The sequence below is a fragment of the Drosophila ananassae genome, chromosome 2R (genome assembly GCF_017639315.1).
Source record: "Drosophila ananassae strain 14024-0371.13 chromosome 2R, ASM1763931v2, whole genome shotgun sequence".
Lineage (NCBI taxonomy): Eukaryota > Metazoa > Arthropoda > Insecta > Diptera > Drosophilidae > Drosophila > Drosophila ananassae.
The window spans coordinates 12,884,775-12,902,339 of record NC_057928.1 but is presented as its reverse complement, the minus strand read 5'-3'; the positions used below and the strand labels follow the sequence as shown (position 1 = coordinate 12,902,339).

The window sequence follows — 17,565 nt, the reverse complement described above, 5'->3', positions numbered from 1 at the left end:
AAGTAGTCTCCACCTGCCAGACTATAAAATACTGGTATTGGCCAAGTTAACACCGTGGGAAAAATGTTTTTGGCCAAAAATTTAATTTTTGTTTAGCTCCTTTGCTTATATCTCAGGCATTCCTTAACCGATTTTGGAAGGGAGTGTCATTTTAGGGTCAGGACTTTACAGTCCTTCGAACTGCATCAAAAGTTTTTGCTTCCAAGGATGTTTGCTCCTTGAAATCAAACGAAAGCAAATGTATTTAAAATTTAATATTGGGACAATTTTTGTTTAAGGATACAAAGGATATTTTGGTGGAGATCGAAGGATATTACTGTCCTGATCACAAAATGGTATCCCGTTTCCAGATCGGTTGGGAAATGACCGAGATATACACAATCGAGAAAACGGGAACTTATTAAAATATTCTTTTTTGGCCTATTTTAACTTCCCCACGGTATTAACTTGGCTAATACCAGATTGTGCCGACCAGTCGATTCGCCTTGTTTTTCCCCATTTTTGGAGCTATCCCAACAAAGGATTAGAAGCGTAATGGCCGAGATATTCACAAAAAACTGTTTCAGAAAATAGAATCCACCTACTGGCCATTTCTGTTCTCCTGGTACTCCAAGCCTGGTAGCGGCCCAAAATCACGAAATTTCTGTAAACGTTTTTTGGGCATATCTTGGACATTTTGCGCCAGGCAAAGACCATCTTGTACAGGAAAGTATTTCTGCTAGAATAGAACACACACAAATCTACAGATCATCCTTGTTTTTATTTACATATCCATTTTGCATTTTACAGGACTTACAAATATACTAACTATAACTTACTATAACAGACGATAATTAATCCATACAGAGTCCTTTGTATACGTTAATGGTTGAGATCCTGGAAATGCTGACAAGAGTGCAAGGGCGGTTACTGGATGGAATGTGTTCTTTTTTCCTGGAGGTTTCCTGGCACATTCGTTAGGTCCCGCGCCGATTTCGTGTGTCCTTGAGGTCCGAAAAGGATTTCCTTCCATTTAATGCTTACGGCAAGTCGTCCAACATTCACTTCCTTCATCTGATGAAAAGGAAACCATGTTAGACATCACTGATCCTTTCCATGCCATGCTGTGTATCCCGGAAGTGAAGAAGCCCAGCGCCGCAGAATGAAGCAGAGACTATCAGGAAACCTTGAATACCTTAAATACCCTGACATTCCCCAGCCTCTATCCGATATCAGCGCCCTGACTCTATCAATTTCATACAACCATCTTCCATAGTTTCAAAAACATAAATGTGTAAATTTTAACGTTTATCTTTTTTTATAAAAATAATATTTTTTTATGTATCTTTTATAAAATTTGTAAAATTGTATTATATTATATTTTAAAAATAAATTTTTTAAAACAAAACATAATATATTTGTCACTTCTTAGCTTCATTTGAAATTTCCAGTTTATCAGATTCCTTAGAGTGCGGGCCGAAACCTGAAACGAAAGAATACTTTGAGATTAATATTACAAGTTGTAACGGGTTTGCACGGGACAAATGTGATTAACCCGCCCAATACGTGGCAGAACAGAAATGTTATACCTTCCCGAACTCAGAACTTCCAGTACCTTCATTTTCTATCAAAACCCAGAAAAATAATTTTCGATCCATTTTTAAGCCAAAATGTTTCCCCTCAAATTTTTTAAACTTTTGATGCAGTTTGGAGCGGATTAGATCCTTGATTCATAAATGGTATTCCGTTTACAGATCGGATAAGTATTACTCAAGATATACAACAAAATGTGATAGAAAAGTTTTGATTTTGGCCAAGTTAAGAGGTATCAGAAACGTTTGACCAATTTTTGTATTTTCCTAATGGAAAAATGTGTCTAACTCGACTAATACTTGGCAGATCCAAGAATGTTATACCTTCCCGAACTCAGAACTCTCAGTACCTTCATTTTCTATCAAAACCTGAAAAAATAATTTTTGGTCCATTTTTGGAAATTTTTTAAAGGGCATACCATTTGTGAATCAGGGAACTATTCCCCGTAGATCTGCATCAAAGGATCCTTAAATTTCTCAAAATTCAATTTTGGCCCATTTTTGGCTCAATTCCAAGGGGTACCCCTTGGAAAAGTGCGATCAGCGCTTTTCTCGCAGTTTTTGGCGAATATCTTCACTATTTCGTATCCGATCCAAAAACGGCATACCATTTGTGAATCAGGGAACTATTCCCCGTAGATCTGCATCAAAGGATCCTTAAATTTCTCAAAATTCAATTTTGGCCCATTTTTGGCTCAATTCCAAGGGGTACCCCTTGGAAAAGTGCGATCAGCGCTTTTCTCGCAGTTTTTGGCGAATATCTTCACTATTTCGTATCCGATCCAAAAACGGCATACCATTTGTGAATCAGGGAACTATTCCCCGTAGATCTGCATCAAAGGATCCTTAAATTTCTCAAAATTCAATTTTGGCCCATTTTTGGCTCAATTCCAAGGGGTACCCCTTGGAAAAGTGCGATCAGCGCTTTTCTCGCAGTTTTTGGCGAATATCTTCACTATTTCGTATCCGATTCAAAAACGGCATACCATTTGTGAATCAGGGAACTATTCCCCGTAGATCTGCATCAAAGGATCCTTAAATTTCTCAAAATTCAATTTTGGCCCATTTTTGGCTCAATTCCAAGGGGTACCCCTTGGAAAAGTGCGATCAGCGCTTTTCTCGCAGTTTTTGGCGAATATCTTCACTATTTCGTATCCGATCCAAAAACGGCATACCATTTGTGAATCAGGGAACTATTCCCCGTAGATCTGCATCAAAGGATCCTTAAATTTCTCAAAATTCAATTTTGGCCCATTTTTGGCTCAATTCCAAGGGGTACCCCTTGGAAAAGTGCGATCAGCGCTTTTCTCGCAGTTTTTGGCGAATATCTTCACTATTTCGTATCCGATCCAAAAACGGCATACCATTTGTGAATCAGGGAACTATTCCCCGTAGATCTGCATCAAAGGATCCTTAAATTTCTCAAAATTCAATTTTGGCCCATTTTTGGCTCAATTCCAAGGGGTACCCCTTGGAAAAGTGCGATCAGCGCTTTTCTCGCAGTTTTTGGCGAATATCTTCACTATTTCGTATCCGATTCAAAAACGGCATACCATTTGTGAATCAGGGAACTATTCCCCGTAGATCTGCATCAAAGGATCCTTAAATTTCTCAAAATTCAATTTTGGCCCATTTTTGGCTCAATTCCAAGGGGTACCCCTTGGAAAAGTGCGATCAGCGCTTTTCTCGCAGTTTTTGGCGAATATCTTCACTATTTCGTATCCGATCCAAAAACGGCATACCATTTGTGAATCAGGGAACTATTCCCCGTAGATCTGCATCAAAGGATCCTTAAATTTCTCAAAATTCAATTTTGGCCCATTTTTGGCTCAATTCCAAGGGGTACCCCTTGGAAAAGTGCGATCAGCGCTTTTCTCGCAGTTTTTGGCGAATATCTTCACTATTTCGTATCCGATCCAAAAACGGCATACCATTTGTGAATCAGGGAACTATTCCCCGTAGATCTGCATCAAAGGATCCTTAAATTTCTCAAAATTCAATTTTGGCCCATTTTTGGCTCAATTCCAAGGGGTACCCCTTGGAAAAGTGCGATCAGCGCTTTTCTCGCAGTTTTTGGCGAATATCTTCACTATTTCGTATCCGATCCAAAAACGGCATACCATTTGTGAATCAGGGAACTATTCCCCGTAGATCTGCATCAAAGGATCCTTAAATTTCTCAAAATTCAATTTTGGCCCATTTTTGGTCAATTCCAAGGGGTACCCCTTGGAAAAGTGCGATCAGCGCTTTTCTCGCAGTTTTTGGCGAATATCTTCACTATTTCGTATCCGATCCAAAAACGGCATACCATTTGTGAATCAGGGAACTATTCCCCGTAGATCTGCATCAAAGGATCCTTAAATTTCTCAAAATTCATTTCGGCCCCCATTTTCGGCAAAAAAACATGATGCAGCATAGGCCGTATAGCATAGATCGTACAGCATTTACCGCACAGAATTTACCGCACAGCATTTACCGCACAGCATTTACCGCACAGAATTTACCGCACAGCATTTACCGCACAGCATTTACCACACAGCATTTACCGCACAGCATTTACCGCACAGTATTTACCGCACAGCATTTACCGCACAGCATTTACCGCACAGCATTTACCGCACAGCATTTACCGCACAGCATTTACCGCACAGCATAGATCGTATAGCATAGATCGTAGAGGATATACCGCACAGAATTTACCGCACAGCATTTACCGCACAGCATTTACCGCACAGCATTTACCGCACAGCATTTACCGCACAGCATTTACCGCACAGCATTTACCGCACAGCATTTACCGCACAGCATAGATCGTATAGCATAGATCGTATAGCATAGATCGTACAGCATTTACCACACAGCATTTACCGCACAGCATAGATCGTATAGCATAGATCGTAGAGGATATACCGCACAGAATTTACCGCACAGCATTTACCGCACAGCATTTACCGCACAGCATTTACCGCACAGCATTTACCGCACAGCATTTACCGCACAGCATAGATCGTATAGCATAGATCGTATAGCATAGATCGTATAGCATAGATCGTACAGCATTTACCACACAGCATTTACCGCACAGCATAGATCGTATAGCATAGATCGTACAGCATTTACCGCACAGCATTTACCGCACAGCATAGATCGTATACCATAGATCGTACAGCATATACCACACAGCATTTACCGCACAGCATTTACCGCACAGCATTTACCGCACAGCATTTACTGCACAGCATTTACCGCACAGCATAGATCGTATAGCATAGATCGTATAGCATAGATCGTACAGCATTTACCGCACAGCATTTACCGCACAGCATAGATCGTATAGCATAGATCGTATAGCATAGATCGTAGAGGATATACCGCACAGAATTTACCGCACAGCATTTACCGCACAGCATTTACCGCACAGCATTTACCGCACAGCATTTACCGCACAGCATAGATCGTATAGCATAGATCGTATAGCATAGATCGTACAGCATTTACCGCACAGCATTTACCGCACAGCATTTACCGCACAGCATAGATCGTATACCATAGATCGTACAGCATATACCACACAGCATTTACCGCACAGCATTTACCGCACAGCATTTACCGCACAGCATTTACCGCACAGCATATATCGTATAGCATAGATCGTATAGCATAGATCGTACAGCATTTACCGCACAGCATAGATCGTATAGCATAGATCGTATAGCATAGATCGTACAGCATTTACCGCACAGCATTTACCGCACAGCATTTACCGCACAGCATTTACCGCACAGCATTTACCGCACAGCATTTACCGCACAGCATTTACCGCACAGCATAGATCGTATAGCTTAGATCGTATAGCATAGATCGTAGAGGATATACCGCACAGAATTTACCGCACAGCATTTACCGCACAGCATAGATCGTATAGCATAGATCGTATAGCATAGATCGTACAGCATTTACCGCACAGCATTTACCGCACAGCATTTACCGCACAGCATTTACCGCACAGCATTTACCGCACAGCATTTACCGCACAGCATAGATCGTATAGCATAGATCGTATAGCATAGATCGTACAGCATTTACCGCACAGCATTTACCGCACAGCATTTACCGCACAGCATTTACCGCACAGCATTTACCGCACAGCATTTACCGCACAGCATAGATCGTATAGCTTAGATCGTATAGCATAGATCGTAGAGGATATACCGCACAGAATTTACCGCACAGCATTTACCGCACAGCATAGATCGTATAGCATAGATCGTATAGCATAGATCGTACAGCATTTACCACACAGCATTTACCGCACAGCATTTACCGCACAGCATAGATCGTATACCATAGATCGTACAGCATATACCACACAGCATTTACCGCACAGCATTTACCGCACAGCATTTACCGCACAGCATTTACTGCACAGCATTTACCGCACAGCATTTACCGCACAGCATAGATCGTATAGCATAGATCGTATAGCATAGATCGTACAGCATTTACCACACAGCATTTACCACACAGCATTTACCGCACAGCATTTGCCGCACAGCATAGATCGTATAGCATAGATCGTATAGCATAGATCGTACAGCATTTACCGCACAGCATTTACCGCACAGCATTTACCGCACAGCATTTACCGCACAGCATTTACCGCACAGCATTTACCGCACAGCATTTACCGCACAGCATAGATCGTATAGCATAGATCGTATAGCATAGATCGTAGAGGAAATACCGCACAGAATTTACCGCACAGCATTTACCGCACAGCATAGATCGTATAGCATAGATCGTATACCATAGATCGTACAGCATATACCACACAGCATTTACCGCACAGCATTTACCGCACAGCATAGATCGTATAGCATAGATCGTATAGCATAGATCGTACAGCATTTACCGCACAGCATTTACCGCACAGCATAGATCGTATAGCATAGATCGTATAGCATAGATCGTAGAGGATATACCGCACAGAATTTACCGCACAGCATTTACCGCACAGCATAGATCGTATACCATAGATCGTATACCATAGATCGTACAGCATATACCACACAGCATTTACCGCACAGCCATCATGATTTTGGCCAAAAATTGGGCCAAAATGGTACCCCTCAAATTTTTTAAACTTTTGATGCAGTTTGGAGCGGATTAGATCCCTGATTAATAAATGGTATTCCGTTTACTGATCGGATAAGTAATACTCAAGATATACAACAAAAACTTATTGAAAAGTTTCGATTTTGGCCAAGTTAAGAGGTATAAAATTTTGTACTGATGTATGTATGTTAAATCCATTTTTTATAATACTCATTGAAAGGGTATACTAACATGTAATCGAAATCGTAGGCGCGATTAAATTAAAGCCAATCGAAATCGGATCAGTATCACTTTTTTTCGCTGATAAGCCGTTCTGCGGGGACAGAACTTCCCTTGTGTTTCCCAGTACTCAGCTAGCCGTTCCGCGGATCAGTCGCAACCCAGCGGTGGAAAATATAATATATACACATGAGTATTAACAAAAATATATGTATATAAATACTTGTGCAACGTTATTTGATACACCTTTATAGAAATTATAAGCAACGGCAGCTGCAAAAATAACGAAAATTAAACCGTAAATCTGTTCAGTTAAATAAAGTGTTGGTGTCTCGTATCGTTATTTTAGTGGCCCCCTAAATTAGTGGCCAGAGCTGTAAATCCTAACTTAATTAGTCTATAATTAAACTTCAATCGAAGAAGGCTGGAGGTTTATTGAACGTCTTCGACATTGAACGGAAAGTGAGAACTACGTGCGGTAATGGTTGCGATAAGGGGAATATCCGTAGAATTCCACTAGACGCTAATTAAAATAGGTATAATCATACACGTGTGCTCGATTAATAAGCAATTAATGAGATTTTCCTTAGCTCCAAAAGACTGTACACTCGATAATCAGTAGGGAATGGGAGTAGAGTGTAAATAGCGTAATCTGGCGGCCAATTTGCAAAATAAACAATCTGTCGGATAATGGAATAGCCATGCAAATATTCAAAACAATCTATTGATAAGCTGCAGTTGGCGGTTTGAATTTGAATCTGACCCTGAAAGCTGTGAGAGAAAAGAAAAGCTCTCTCCCTCAACCCCTACCCGGCCAACGTTATTTAACAGCGGAAGAGAAACGCGAGTGCGCAGAGCGAAAATGAGCGCTGTCGAGGTGAGTGGTTTTTTAAGTTTTTTGCCGCTAAATGGTTTGTTTTTGTTTTGCAACGCGGCTAAATTTATCAACCACGAAGTGAGAGTGCCGGCAAGCTAAAAAACTTCAAATCAATTAGATTTAATTTTACTTTATCACATAAATCACATTAATTGGAGACGCGCTAGTATCATTCGATGATTACGTATTACGTATACGCCAAAATGCCACTCAAAAAATGCTGCGAATACAAATGAAGTGGTTCTGGTGACCTTGACCATGACAATACAAAAGTGTGTTGCTAAAAACTATATTGTTTTTAAGTTTCAAATAAAATCAAATGTGGTTTCTTATAAAGAAAAGTGATTCGTGACACAAGCTAGAAGTAATTTAAGGCGACACTCATCTCAGAAGAATTAAATAAATATGTCAACAAGCCACATGGTGGGACCATTTTTTTAAGAGTGTAGTTGAATAAATAATACTCTTCAAAAGTGATATTAAAAAATAAAAAACAAAAAATAAATAAAAGTTTGCAATGATTTTCATATTGCACTAAAAACCATAAAAAATAATTTCAATAAAATAAAAATCAAGTGGATTGTGAAGTAAACCTACCTCTTGGCAGTGTATACATAGTAATTTGAAACGAGTTTCAAACCTCTGCTTACGCGCTCTCCCTTTGTCGAGATGTGGCATTGCCAGCATGAAAAATAATTACAAACACAGTTCGAATTTCAAAATGGGAAATGCCAAAATCTATTGCATACTTTCAGGCACCCACAGGAAATGGCAAGGAAAATGGAGTCGAAACCGCAGCCATTGCAACATCAGAACAGAGACGCCTCAGCCAGGCCAGCGAAAATAGCACCAACACCAATGTGGGGGAGGTGACAGCTCGCCGCTCCGCCTGCCAGTGGGCGTGGCACGTGATCACTTCCGTTTCCGTGGAGCCCACCATGTTCCTGTACATGTTCGCCTTCATGATCACCTCGGTGGTGGAACAGAATTTCTTCCTGTACAAGTCCTGTCGGGTGAACAATAACTACACGGAGGAGATCTGCCGGAACATCAACCTTCCGGAGAACAAGGAGTTCAAGGATGCGTCCCTAGAAACCAACGCCTGGTTCCTGCAGTGGGAGAACATCTCAGCCCATGTCTTTCCCATCATTCTGGCTCTGTTTTTGGGCTCCTTCTCGGATCGCCGCGGCCGGAAGCTGCCTCTGCTTATGGGCCTGTTCGGCAAGCTTATCTACTCCACGATGATAGTGGTGAACGCCAAGATGCCCACCTGGCCAGTCCAGAACATCATCTACTCCGCCACGCTCCCATCTGCGCTAACTGGAGCGGATGTGGCGATTTTCGCCTCCTGCTTCGCGTACATCTCGGACATTTCCACGCTGGAACAGCGCACCATCCGGGTGACCATTCTGGACGTGATCTACCTGAGCGCCATGCCTACAGGAGTGGCCCTGGGCTCCCACCTCTACTACAACGTCTTCGATCAGTCCTACGCGAATATGTTCGCCGTAAACGCCGGCCTTCTGGCCCTGGCTATAGTTTATTCTCTATTTGCCCTCAAGGTAAGTCACAGAGTGCCCTTCACGAAACAGTTCCCAACTATCTAACACCCATTTAGTGGCAAACCACTCCCCGCCAGCGGTCTCTCAGGGAGTTGGGCTACTGCGGCTTCTGGGGCGACTATTTCGATAAGCAGCACGTGAAGGACTCGTTCGTGGTGCTCGTTAAGAAGCGCAGGGGCCATCGGCGCACCTTCCTCATTATCCTGCTGGTCAGCATGGCGCTCTACACCTTCCAGCGGGACGAGGGCAGCTACCTCTACATGTACACCCTCGACAAGTTCAACTGGGACGTGAGTTCGTACAGCAGCTTCAAGACCTTCAAGTCGTCGGCCTACGTGATTGCCATGCTGCTGGCAGTGCCTCTTATGAACAAGGTATTGGGATGGAGGGATACGGTAAGTCCAGGATTACAGACCAACCTCAACAATCAACTAATTGGGTCATACTGGGAACTAGATTATCATCTTCATTGGCACCTGGGCGCATACGATAGCCCGCTTGTTCTTCTATTTCGCCGACAACACGGATCTGCTTTATGCCGGGGCTGTGGTCTGCAGTTTGGGTCCGATTGTGGGGCCCATGATCCGGGCAATGACCTCCAAAATAGTCCCGACCTCCGAGCGGGGCAAGGTGTTTGCCCTGCTCTCGGTGTGCGATAATGCAGTGCCCTTCATCAGCGGAGTTTGCTACTCGCAGCTCTACCGTGCCACCAAATCGAACAACTACGGAGGGGCAGTCTTCATGCTAACGATTGCCACTCAACTGGCTGTTTTTGTGCTCATTCTGTAAGTTTCTACCTTATTTATTATTATATTAATTATATTTGATTATTATTTTTAATCCCTATAGTTGCATTCACATTGTTCTGGGCAAGAACTCATTGGCTGTCCCAGAAGTTCCCGAGAAGGAAAGTGGCCTCATAACCCAAAAGGAAAAGGCTGCCCTGGAGGCGCCAACAGAAGAAGATTAAAGACAGAAGTTCAACTTTAATACCTACTATTAATTATAAGACATTTTCAGCTAATAAAATATAATTTTTATAAAATTATTCCTATTCTTATTCGTATCTTAAACTCACCCAAAAAGGCATCCTGGGGAATCACTTGTTCTTGGAGAGCGTGCGCTGCTTCTCGGCATGCTCCACCACTTGCTCGTCCACAAAGAGACCCTTCCGGCGGCGCACACTGTCCATGTAGAGCTTGGCCCGGTTGGCGGAGTCCGCCTTCTCGCCGAAGTGCATCAGCTCCTCCTCGGTGGTGGGCAGCCAGAAGGGATCGATATCAATCACCTGTAAGAGGAAAGAAGAACGCGCAGTGTGAATGGCCTTCCAGGAAATCATTTAGGCACTTGAGACGAGACAAAGGGAACGGCAGAAGGACTAAGGACGAGGCGTCGCTGGGTCTATGCGCCTGCGCCTCGCACTGGATTGGATTGGATTTGGGTTGGGTTGGTAGGTTGGTTGGGTTTTATGGGCCGAGCATCCCATTGTGCGCTCGGCAGGGAAAGCGTGCATTTTCACATCTTCATTGTTTTGGGTTCGAGAGGCATCGACAATGGACTCGACGCTTAATGACTTTCAAAGGACGCAGGGACACGCATTGCGTGATAAGGCAGGCTCGCCAGGATACGCAGAATTGTACGAGGCATTTCCTCAATGGCGTGAAGAGTTCTCCTCGTTCCTGGCTTGATTGATGATTGCCTCCTGCCAGGCGAACCACTTGAGAATCTCTGGTGTGAGATCTGCATTGTTTTGTATTTTGTATTTCTTTCTTTTTTTTTTCAGCAAGGACTTGAGTTGACACAGCGGGCGGGTGTCGAGCTCTTCCCTGGAAAATCTCGTCTCTCCCTCTGACAGATTTTGGGTTTTATTCCACACTTTGGATTCCCCCATCAATGACTGAGCTTGTCCCGAAACCGATTGAGACGCGCAGGCACTGTTGGCCTTTTGTCAGGACTAAACTTTGACAGAGAAAGAAATTGTAAATATTGAAAGTAAAATCCTTAGAAAACTCTGGACACCCTCTTATGACGAGGACTCTTTTCAAGAACTACCAAATCTTGGAGGGATTTCTCTAATTTGCATAAAACAGCAACCCCTTTTTCGTCCTGTGTATGTGGTATTGTGGCCATCTGTTCGCACTACGCTAAACTGCGGGCCCTCGAACATCTTCGCAATCCCATGTAGATCATTATCGGGCACAACGATTCGCTTGTTTAACAACAACGAACAACGCCAAGTGGGGCAGGGATCGAGGGACCAAGGGATTCAGGCTCTAAAGAGCCACCACAGTCAGTGCCAGAGCCAGAGCCAGTAGTCCTCGACAAGGTAAGGCAATCCCAGTCGCAGTTCGAAATCCCAGTTCGCAGTCCCTGTCACAACACACCCGACACACACACACACACACATGGAGTCCCGAGGCATTCTACCATCCGTTGCAAATGGTTCTGCGCATGCGCAGCAACATCCCATACCATGCCATATACCCCAACCCCTCGCCATTCCTCTATCCTTCCCACTCCAGTCTTGGACCGAAAACGGAGGAGACCTTGTGGCAGCTGAAGTGCTCCAGAAGTGCGCAGAACTTGCGTCTGAGTCGGGCCAGACAAATGAGCAGCTAGCATCAGGCCGAGGACTACACTGAGAGAATAAGAGGTGGTTAACTTGAGATCATATAGAAGGGGAGACTTCCAAGAAGAGCCATCGTATTTCCGACAGTGTCCTGCTTTCTCGATCCCTAGCTCCTCACGCTCCAGATTGCAGACCAGCCCGAGGCCCAGTCTCCTCCCCCAACTCCGTCGCTCCGTCCAGTCTCCCACTCCTCTCTCCACCTTCACCATTCCAAAGTTCCTCACGATCCAAGCCCTTCCTCCCCCCACACACACACAACCATCTCCCCTAAAACTCCAAAGGTAGAAATATTAAGAAAAATATTGAAGCAGCCGCGAAAACCAAAACAAAAATCCAAAAGCAAACGACGTGACATCAACAAACACACACACATAGACAGAGAGGAGTGTGTGTGTGTATCTCAGTATCTGTATCTCCACGTGTTTGTATCTTTGTGTGTCGGTGTACGAGTGTGTATTTACCTGTCCGACCGCGCGCGGTTTGTATGCAGGTAATTTACGCGGCAGCTACCGAAATACGCTGCCATACGTCCCTCCACAAGTCCATTTGTCCGCTTCTCCAGTCTGTCCCACAGTCTGACTGTCCGTTTGTCCGTCTCTCTGTCCGCCAGTCCGCGTCCGCGACCAAGACCAAGTTGAGATTATTATCGCGCGCCAGAAACTGGCTGAAAAGACTGTGAAAGAGACCGGGCCAAAGAGAATAACTCGATTCGATTCGAGTCGAGTTGAGTTGATTCGAAAGACTTGGGGGCCCCCGTCTCCAAAAGTCTCCAGAGTGTGCGAGAATGGACTGGGGGACTGGGGGTCTGGCGGACTAGGGACTGGCCGACTGCAGACTACGATGAACGTCATTTTGACAGCCAGCGAGCGGACAATGCAAACCACGTTCCACTTAAGCGAAACAACAACAATAAGAGCAATCCTTTGGCCACTTGGATAAACACTTGCCCCGCCATGGATATATCCCGGCAGAGTAAAAAATAATCCCCAAAAGCCACACTAAAGAGGAGAGTATTACCTCTCATAATGTATATTTTATATAGATTTTTCTTCGAGTGCATTTGTGTGTATGTTTATTCGCACCAGGCAGACTTTAGGGCACTGCCATGCTCTCCTCCTGCCCGGCCTCCTGCCCCAGGGTGAACTGCACAGCCCCCACACCCTAACCCCTACTACTACTCCCTACTGACCCCCACCACTGCGACTGTCTCCGCCGTAGACTTTCCCTTTGGTGGGGCAGGCTGGCTGTGGCTGTGGCTGTGGCAGGTATACAAAACGAGTTATCAGATTATTTGTTATTTACCTTGGGTCTTTGCTCACATTTTCAGATGTGGTTGTTGGTGTGGCTGTTATGCTTTTGAAGTAGTTTCCAGAGCTCAGGTCTTGCATGCAAAGCGCGACAAACAACAACAGCAACAGCAACAACAACAGAAACAACAACAACCAGAACCAAATCATATGCAACACTCCACTCCAGACCAGGCCAGAAAATAAAAAAAAGCGGAGGAGAGCAGGCCAAAAGTAAGACCAGTAGCCAAAGTTGTTATGTTTTTCTTTTTTTTTATGTTGTTGGTTTTTTTTTTTTTTTGGTAGGCTGCAGGTCTTGACCCTCTTCCTGTCCCCTCCCCAGACCCCAGACCCCAGACACACACGTAATCATAATAACAATCTTCAGGTTCATCAAGTGGCGAGAAACGAGATGAGAAGTGCAGCAGCCGGGACACAAAAAAAAACAAAAGGAAGCACCAAATTAAATAATAACAAAAGCGCACAAGACAGTAGCCACCTGAAGGTAAGGTATTTCTTGGACCAACAGTGCGGATCATAGACATAAGGCGGAGAGTGCTATAATTAACAGGGAAAAGAAGGACTTCCCAGGGAGCTACAAGGAAGTAATTATATGGAATATTAAAACTTTCCAACTATTTATTTCATAAAGAAATGTCTTCTAAGTTAATGCCACTATGTGAAGCTTAAAAGCCACAGCAGCGAAGAAATAAAAACAATATTTATGATACATGTTATGGAAACTGATGTTCATGTTTCTGTTTCCAAGAGTCGTTGAGCCAAAAGGTCGTATCTCTGCGAAGATGATTTCTTGAGCCGATGCTGATGCCTCTGCTGATGTTGCTGTTGCAGCTTAACGAACTTATTGTGGGACATGATGCAGCAAGAAATTCAAATAGCTTTTGGGTAACTCTGGACGCTCCTCTTCCTCTGCCAACACCTCCGGGCGAGGCCCTTTTTCCCGTTGCCAGAGTCAGAGGCAGAGGCAGAGTAAGAGCCATAGCCAGAAGTTGGCCACTCGAGTGAAGTTGACGCCTTCGTTGTTATTATGGGCACGTGACAACTGCGCCCACGGCCGAGAGCCCTCCCTGCCCACTCACCTGGCAGGTACACCGTGCCTAGTGCCGGGTTGTAAAGGGTTGGGGGCTAGGGAGGCCACTGGCCACTATTGGCCAACACAGATAGGTGGGCGTGGACAGAGTGCTGAAACGAACCGTTTTAATTGCTTCACCGAAAGGCCAGTCGAAATCCTAATTGTTTTCAGAATAATGATGGAAATTGTATTGACTGTTTCTCTCTTTCTCTGGGATACTTTTCCACTTGTGCTGGCTAAACTAGTTTCCGTTAAGATTTCCACACAGATACCACCTCGAGTTAGATGACCATGCCCCATGCCCCACCTCTCGGCCACCTGTCTGGCTCTGGAAATGCGTAAGAAATTATACGAAGCTCCGTCGCCGGCAAAACTCGAGCCAAGAAATAGAAAATCGCCGGAAGTCATTATACGAAAACTTGTTGTTATCGATTGGTTGGGCGATATGCCCCAGCACTGCCATATAAATCCATAGATATAGAGATATCCAGAGGCCTCTGCCATCGGTTGATGTACAGGCGACAAAAGAAACCAATTTCCTTTAAAAACAACAAACCACAAACCCCTAAAAGGTGTTGCCTAATTAAATACATATCCGAGGAAGTTAAGATTAGTTCTATCATGCTGATTTTTGAATCATTTCTGATTTAAGATGGGAGAGGCGACTCTGACTCTCTAATAATAGCGCCCATCTTGACCAATCTTGCCGGTTTCCGTTGGTGGATAAAAAATCATCAACTCGGCGGTTATGTGTGGCCCACGACAAGGTCAGAATGCCGATTGGAGAAAGGAGAAGGAGAGTGGAGTCGTCTGGTTTGGGGCTTTGGGTTACCACTCCGACTTGGCACACAGCTGCAGCCTCAAATGGACCATATAACTTTCAGTCCAACTGTTGTTGCCAACGAAGTTGCTGTTTCTGATGCTGCTGTTGCCATGTTGCCTGGTTGCTAGTTGCTGGTGGCTGGTGGCTGTGGTTTAGCTTATAAGACTTCAACAGAAGGTAACAGAAGGCTTAACACAGCGTAAGCTGAGATTTTTATTGACCACAGACTGGCAGCGAGAATCTTGGGGAGATACAAAAAAAAAAAAATATCCACAGAAATTGGTAAAGAGAAAGGGAGAGGTTGGGGCAACCAGAGCTGGAGAGGCACGCACATGGCATATGGCCGGACAGACGCTGCACTTGTGCCCCAGCTTGGCAACAGCTGCTCCGCCAATCTCAGCCAGCTACAGGCCAACTTCTTAACATGGCTTTAAAGTTTAAACCTTAGAGACTCTACTTTAAGAACTCTTTCTAAACTAAGCCTCAAAATTTATCATCACTTAAGCTTAGTTTTTAATCAAATAATTATCCAGTATTAGGGTTCATTTTAAGGACTTTTAACTGTACAGTACTCACCTCCCAGTGACTGAACATCAGTTGCGGACAGGCCAGGCCAGATGTCTGCTTGCGCATCTCCTGGGCAAAGTTGAACGATTCGATCACGGGCAGGAGACAGGTGACCGCGAAGTTTCCACTGCCCTGGGTCAGATCGCCGGAGAGGATCTTGCCGTGCCTTCGGCCAATTACCGCGTACATTTTACCTGCAAATGGAGCCACAAAAATAAAAAAAAGAAGATATGTATGTTCTTTGATCAGCTGTTGGTCGTTAGCTAGAAATCGAATTGGAAACGGGGAAAAGGGAAACCTCCATCAACAATGGCCGCCTTTCAGTTGAAGTTCTTTCTTGTTAATGCTTCCATATATTCTCCATATAACCTAACTATATAGAAAGAGTTGTATGTATGTATATATTCTGTTGTTTTTGTTGTTGGAGCGTCTCAAGGTAACTCGTAAACAAATGAAATCTTATCGGGTTTGGCCCATAAAATTGGCGGGCTTTCTGCCGAACCTCGCGCGTTTTTCGCTTGAACTTCCAAGCTGGAGATTGAAGATGGAGACCCCTACCCATAGCCAAGTCTTTCTTTAACTCTCTAAATACTCTATAAAAAAGTGATTTGATATTAAATAAAAAATTGGGATAATAGCAGATAAAATTGTGAATTGATTTTAGTTCAAAAAAGTTTAAAAACTAAAACTAAAGGGTTTCAGAAATCAAAGGTTCCTAAACCATATCCTAGAATCCATATCCATATCCTTAAAGCAAAATAGAAGGGTTCTAATATTAAACAAAACTTTAGATAGTACTTGTATCTGAAAGTTAAGAGCTTTTCTAAGAAATTTCAAAATTTTAGAACTAAAACTTGGGTGTGGGTTTTAGAAATCATAAGTTTCCAAACCACAGGCCTACCTCCCAACTGCTAAGGGGTTTCTTACTAATTCTTTATACTTTCTTAACAATATTATATATTTAAAAATAAAATAAATCTATAATTAAAACCAAAACCTTTAAGGTAAAGCTGGAAGAGCATTAAGAAGCTCAGTATGTGGCAAGGCTGGGCTTCCTTTCTGGCTAAACTCTTTTCTTGATTTTTTGCTGTTTTTTATTCTGTTGTTCTTTTTTTGGCATGCGCTACGAGACCGAAGCCCAAACATGAAACCAAGGCAGCCAAAAGGGCAAAAACCGAGCAAGAGGAGCAGGCCCAAAGCAGGAGGAGGAGGAGGTGGATCCAGAGCCAGTGCCAGTGCCGGAGCTGGAGCTGTAGCTGGAGTCCCAGTGGTTGCGGCCCAAGCAGGAATTAGTTTCCGGTGCCGTAGTAAAAATGACAAAAACAAAATAACCAACTCCGGGCAGCGTCAAGGCAGCAAAAACGTCCGAAAGGATGCAACGGAAGCGGCAAAAGCCGTTTTGGCTTTTTATATTTATTTATTTTTTGTTATTTTTTTTTTTTTTTGTTCTCTTTAAGCCAAGCACGCGAGCCAGAGACACCTTGCTGCCATGGCTCTGGCTCTCACCCATACCACGCCGGATGCATCTCACAGATACTCACTCACACACACACACAAACACACACAGATACCGGCAATGGATGCTGCAACCACCAGCGGGAAAGCAGCAGAAGCGGCAGCACCACCAGCCCGAGAGCAGCAACAACATGTTCATTCATTCATATCCACAGTCTACAAAACACTCTCTTTCGAGGCCTCTCTTTGGGCTCTCTGCCGCCGTGAACGTTCGTGCACAGAGAGAAATAAGTAGGTAGAAGTTGTAATTTTACCTTTCAGGTGTTGAAGGTATGATGTTTTTGGTGGTATTATGATTTTAAGTGGTT

General features: G+C 43.8%; 2 protein-coding genes across 3 annotated transcripts in view; one reads left to right on the top strand and one right to left on the bottom strand.

Annotated features, from left to right (window-relative positions):
* Positions 1-741: 741 nt before the first annotated feature.
* The window catches only part of LOC6506549 (elongation factor-like GTPase 1), a 74,835-nt gene continuing 58,011 nt past the window's right edge, over positions 742-17,565 (bottom strand). Inside the window, exons 4-6 of the mRNA XM_001957632.4 lie at positions 15,752-15,936; positions 10,423-10,632; positions 742-1,462 (exon numbers count right to left, since the gene is read on the bottom strand). Of these exons, the coding sequence (XP_001957668.1) occupies positions 10,444-10,632; positions 15,752-15,936 (374 nt within the window). The 3' untranslated portion in view covers positions 742-1,462; positions 10,423-10,443. The remainder of the gene's footprint in view (positions 1,463-10,422; positions 10,633-15,751; positions 15,937-17,565) is intronic.
* Positions 7,030-10,392, top strand: LOC6493396 (proton-coupled folate transporter). Of its 2 annotated transcripts, none has more exons than XM_014908872.3 (6): positions 7,030-7,441; positions 7,496-7,782; positions 8,538-9,344; positions 9,401-9,739; positions 9,801-10,129; positions 10,194-10,392. In XM_014908872.3, the coding sequence occupies exons 2-6, from the start codon at positions 7,768-7,770 to the stop codon at positions 10,312-10,314; spliced, it is 1,611 nt and encodes a 536-aa protein (XP_014764358.1). In that variant the 5' UTR covers positions 7,030-7,441; positions 7,496-7,767; the 3' UTR covers positions 10,315-10,392. The 2 variants fall into 2 exon arrangements, with proteins under 2 accessions (XP_014764358.1, XP_032309668.1); XM_032453777.2 differs by having other exon boundaries at positions 7,033-7,098.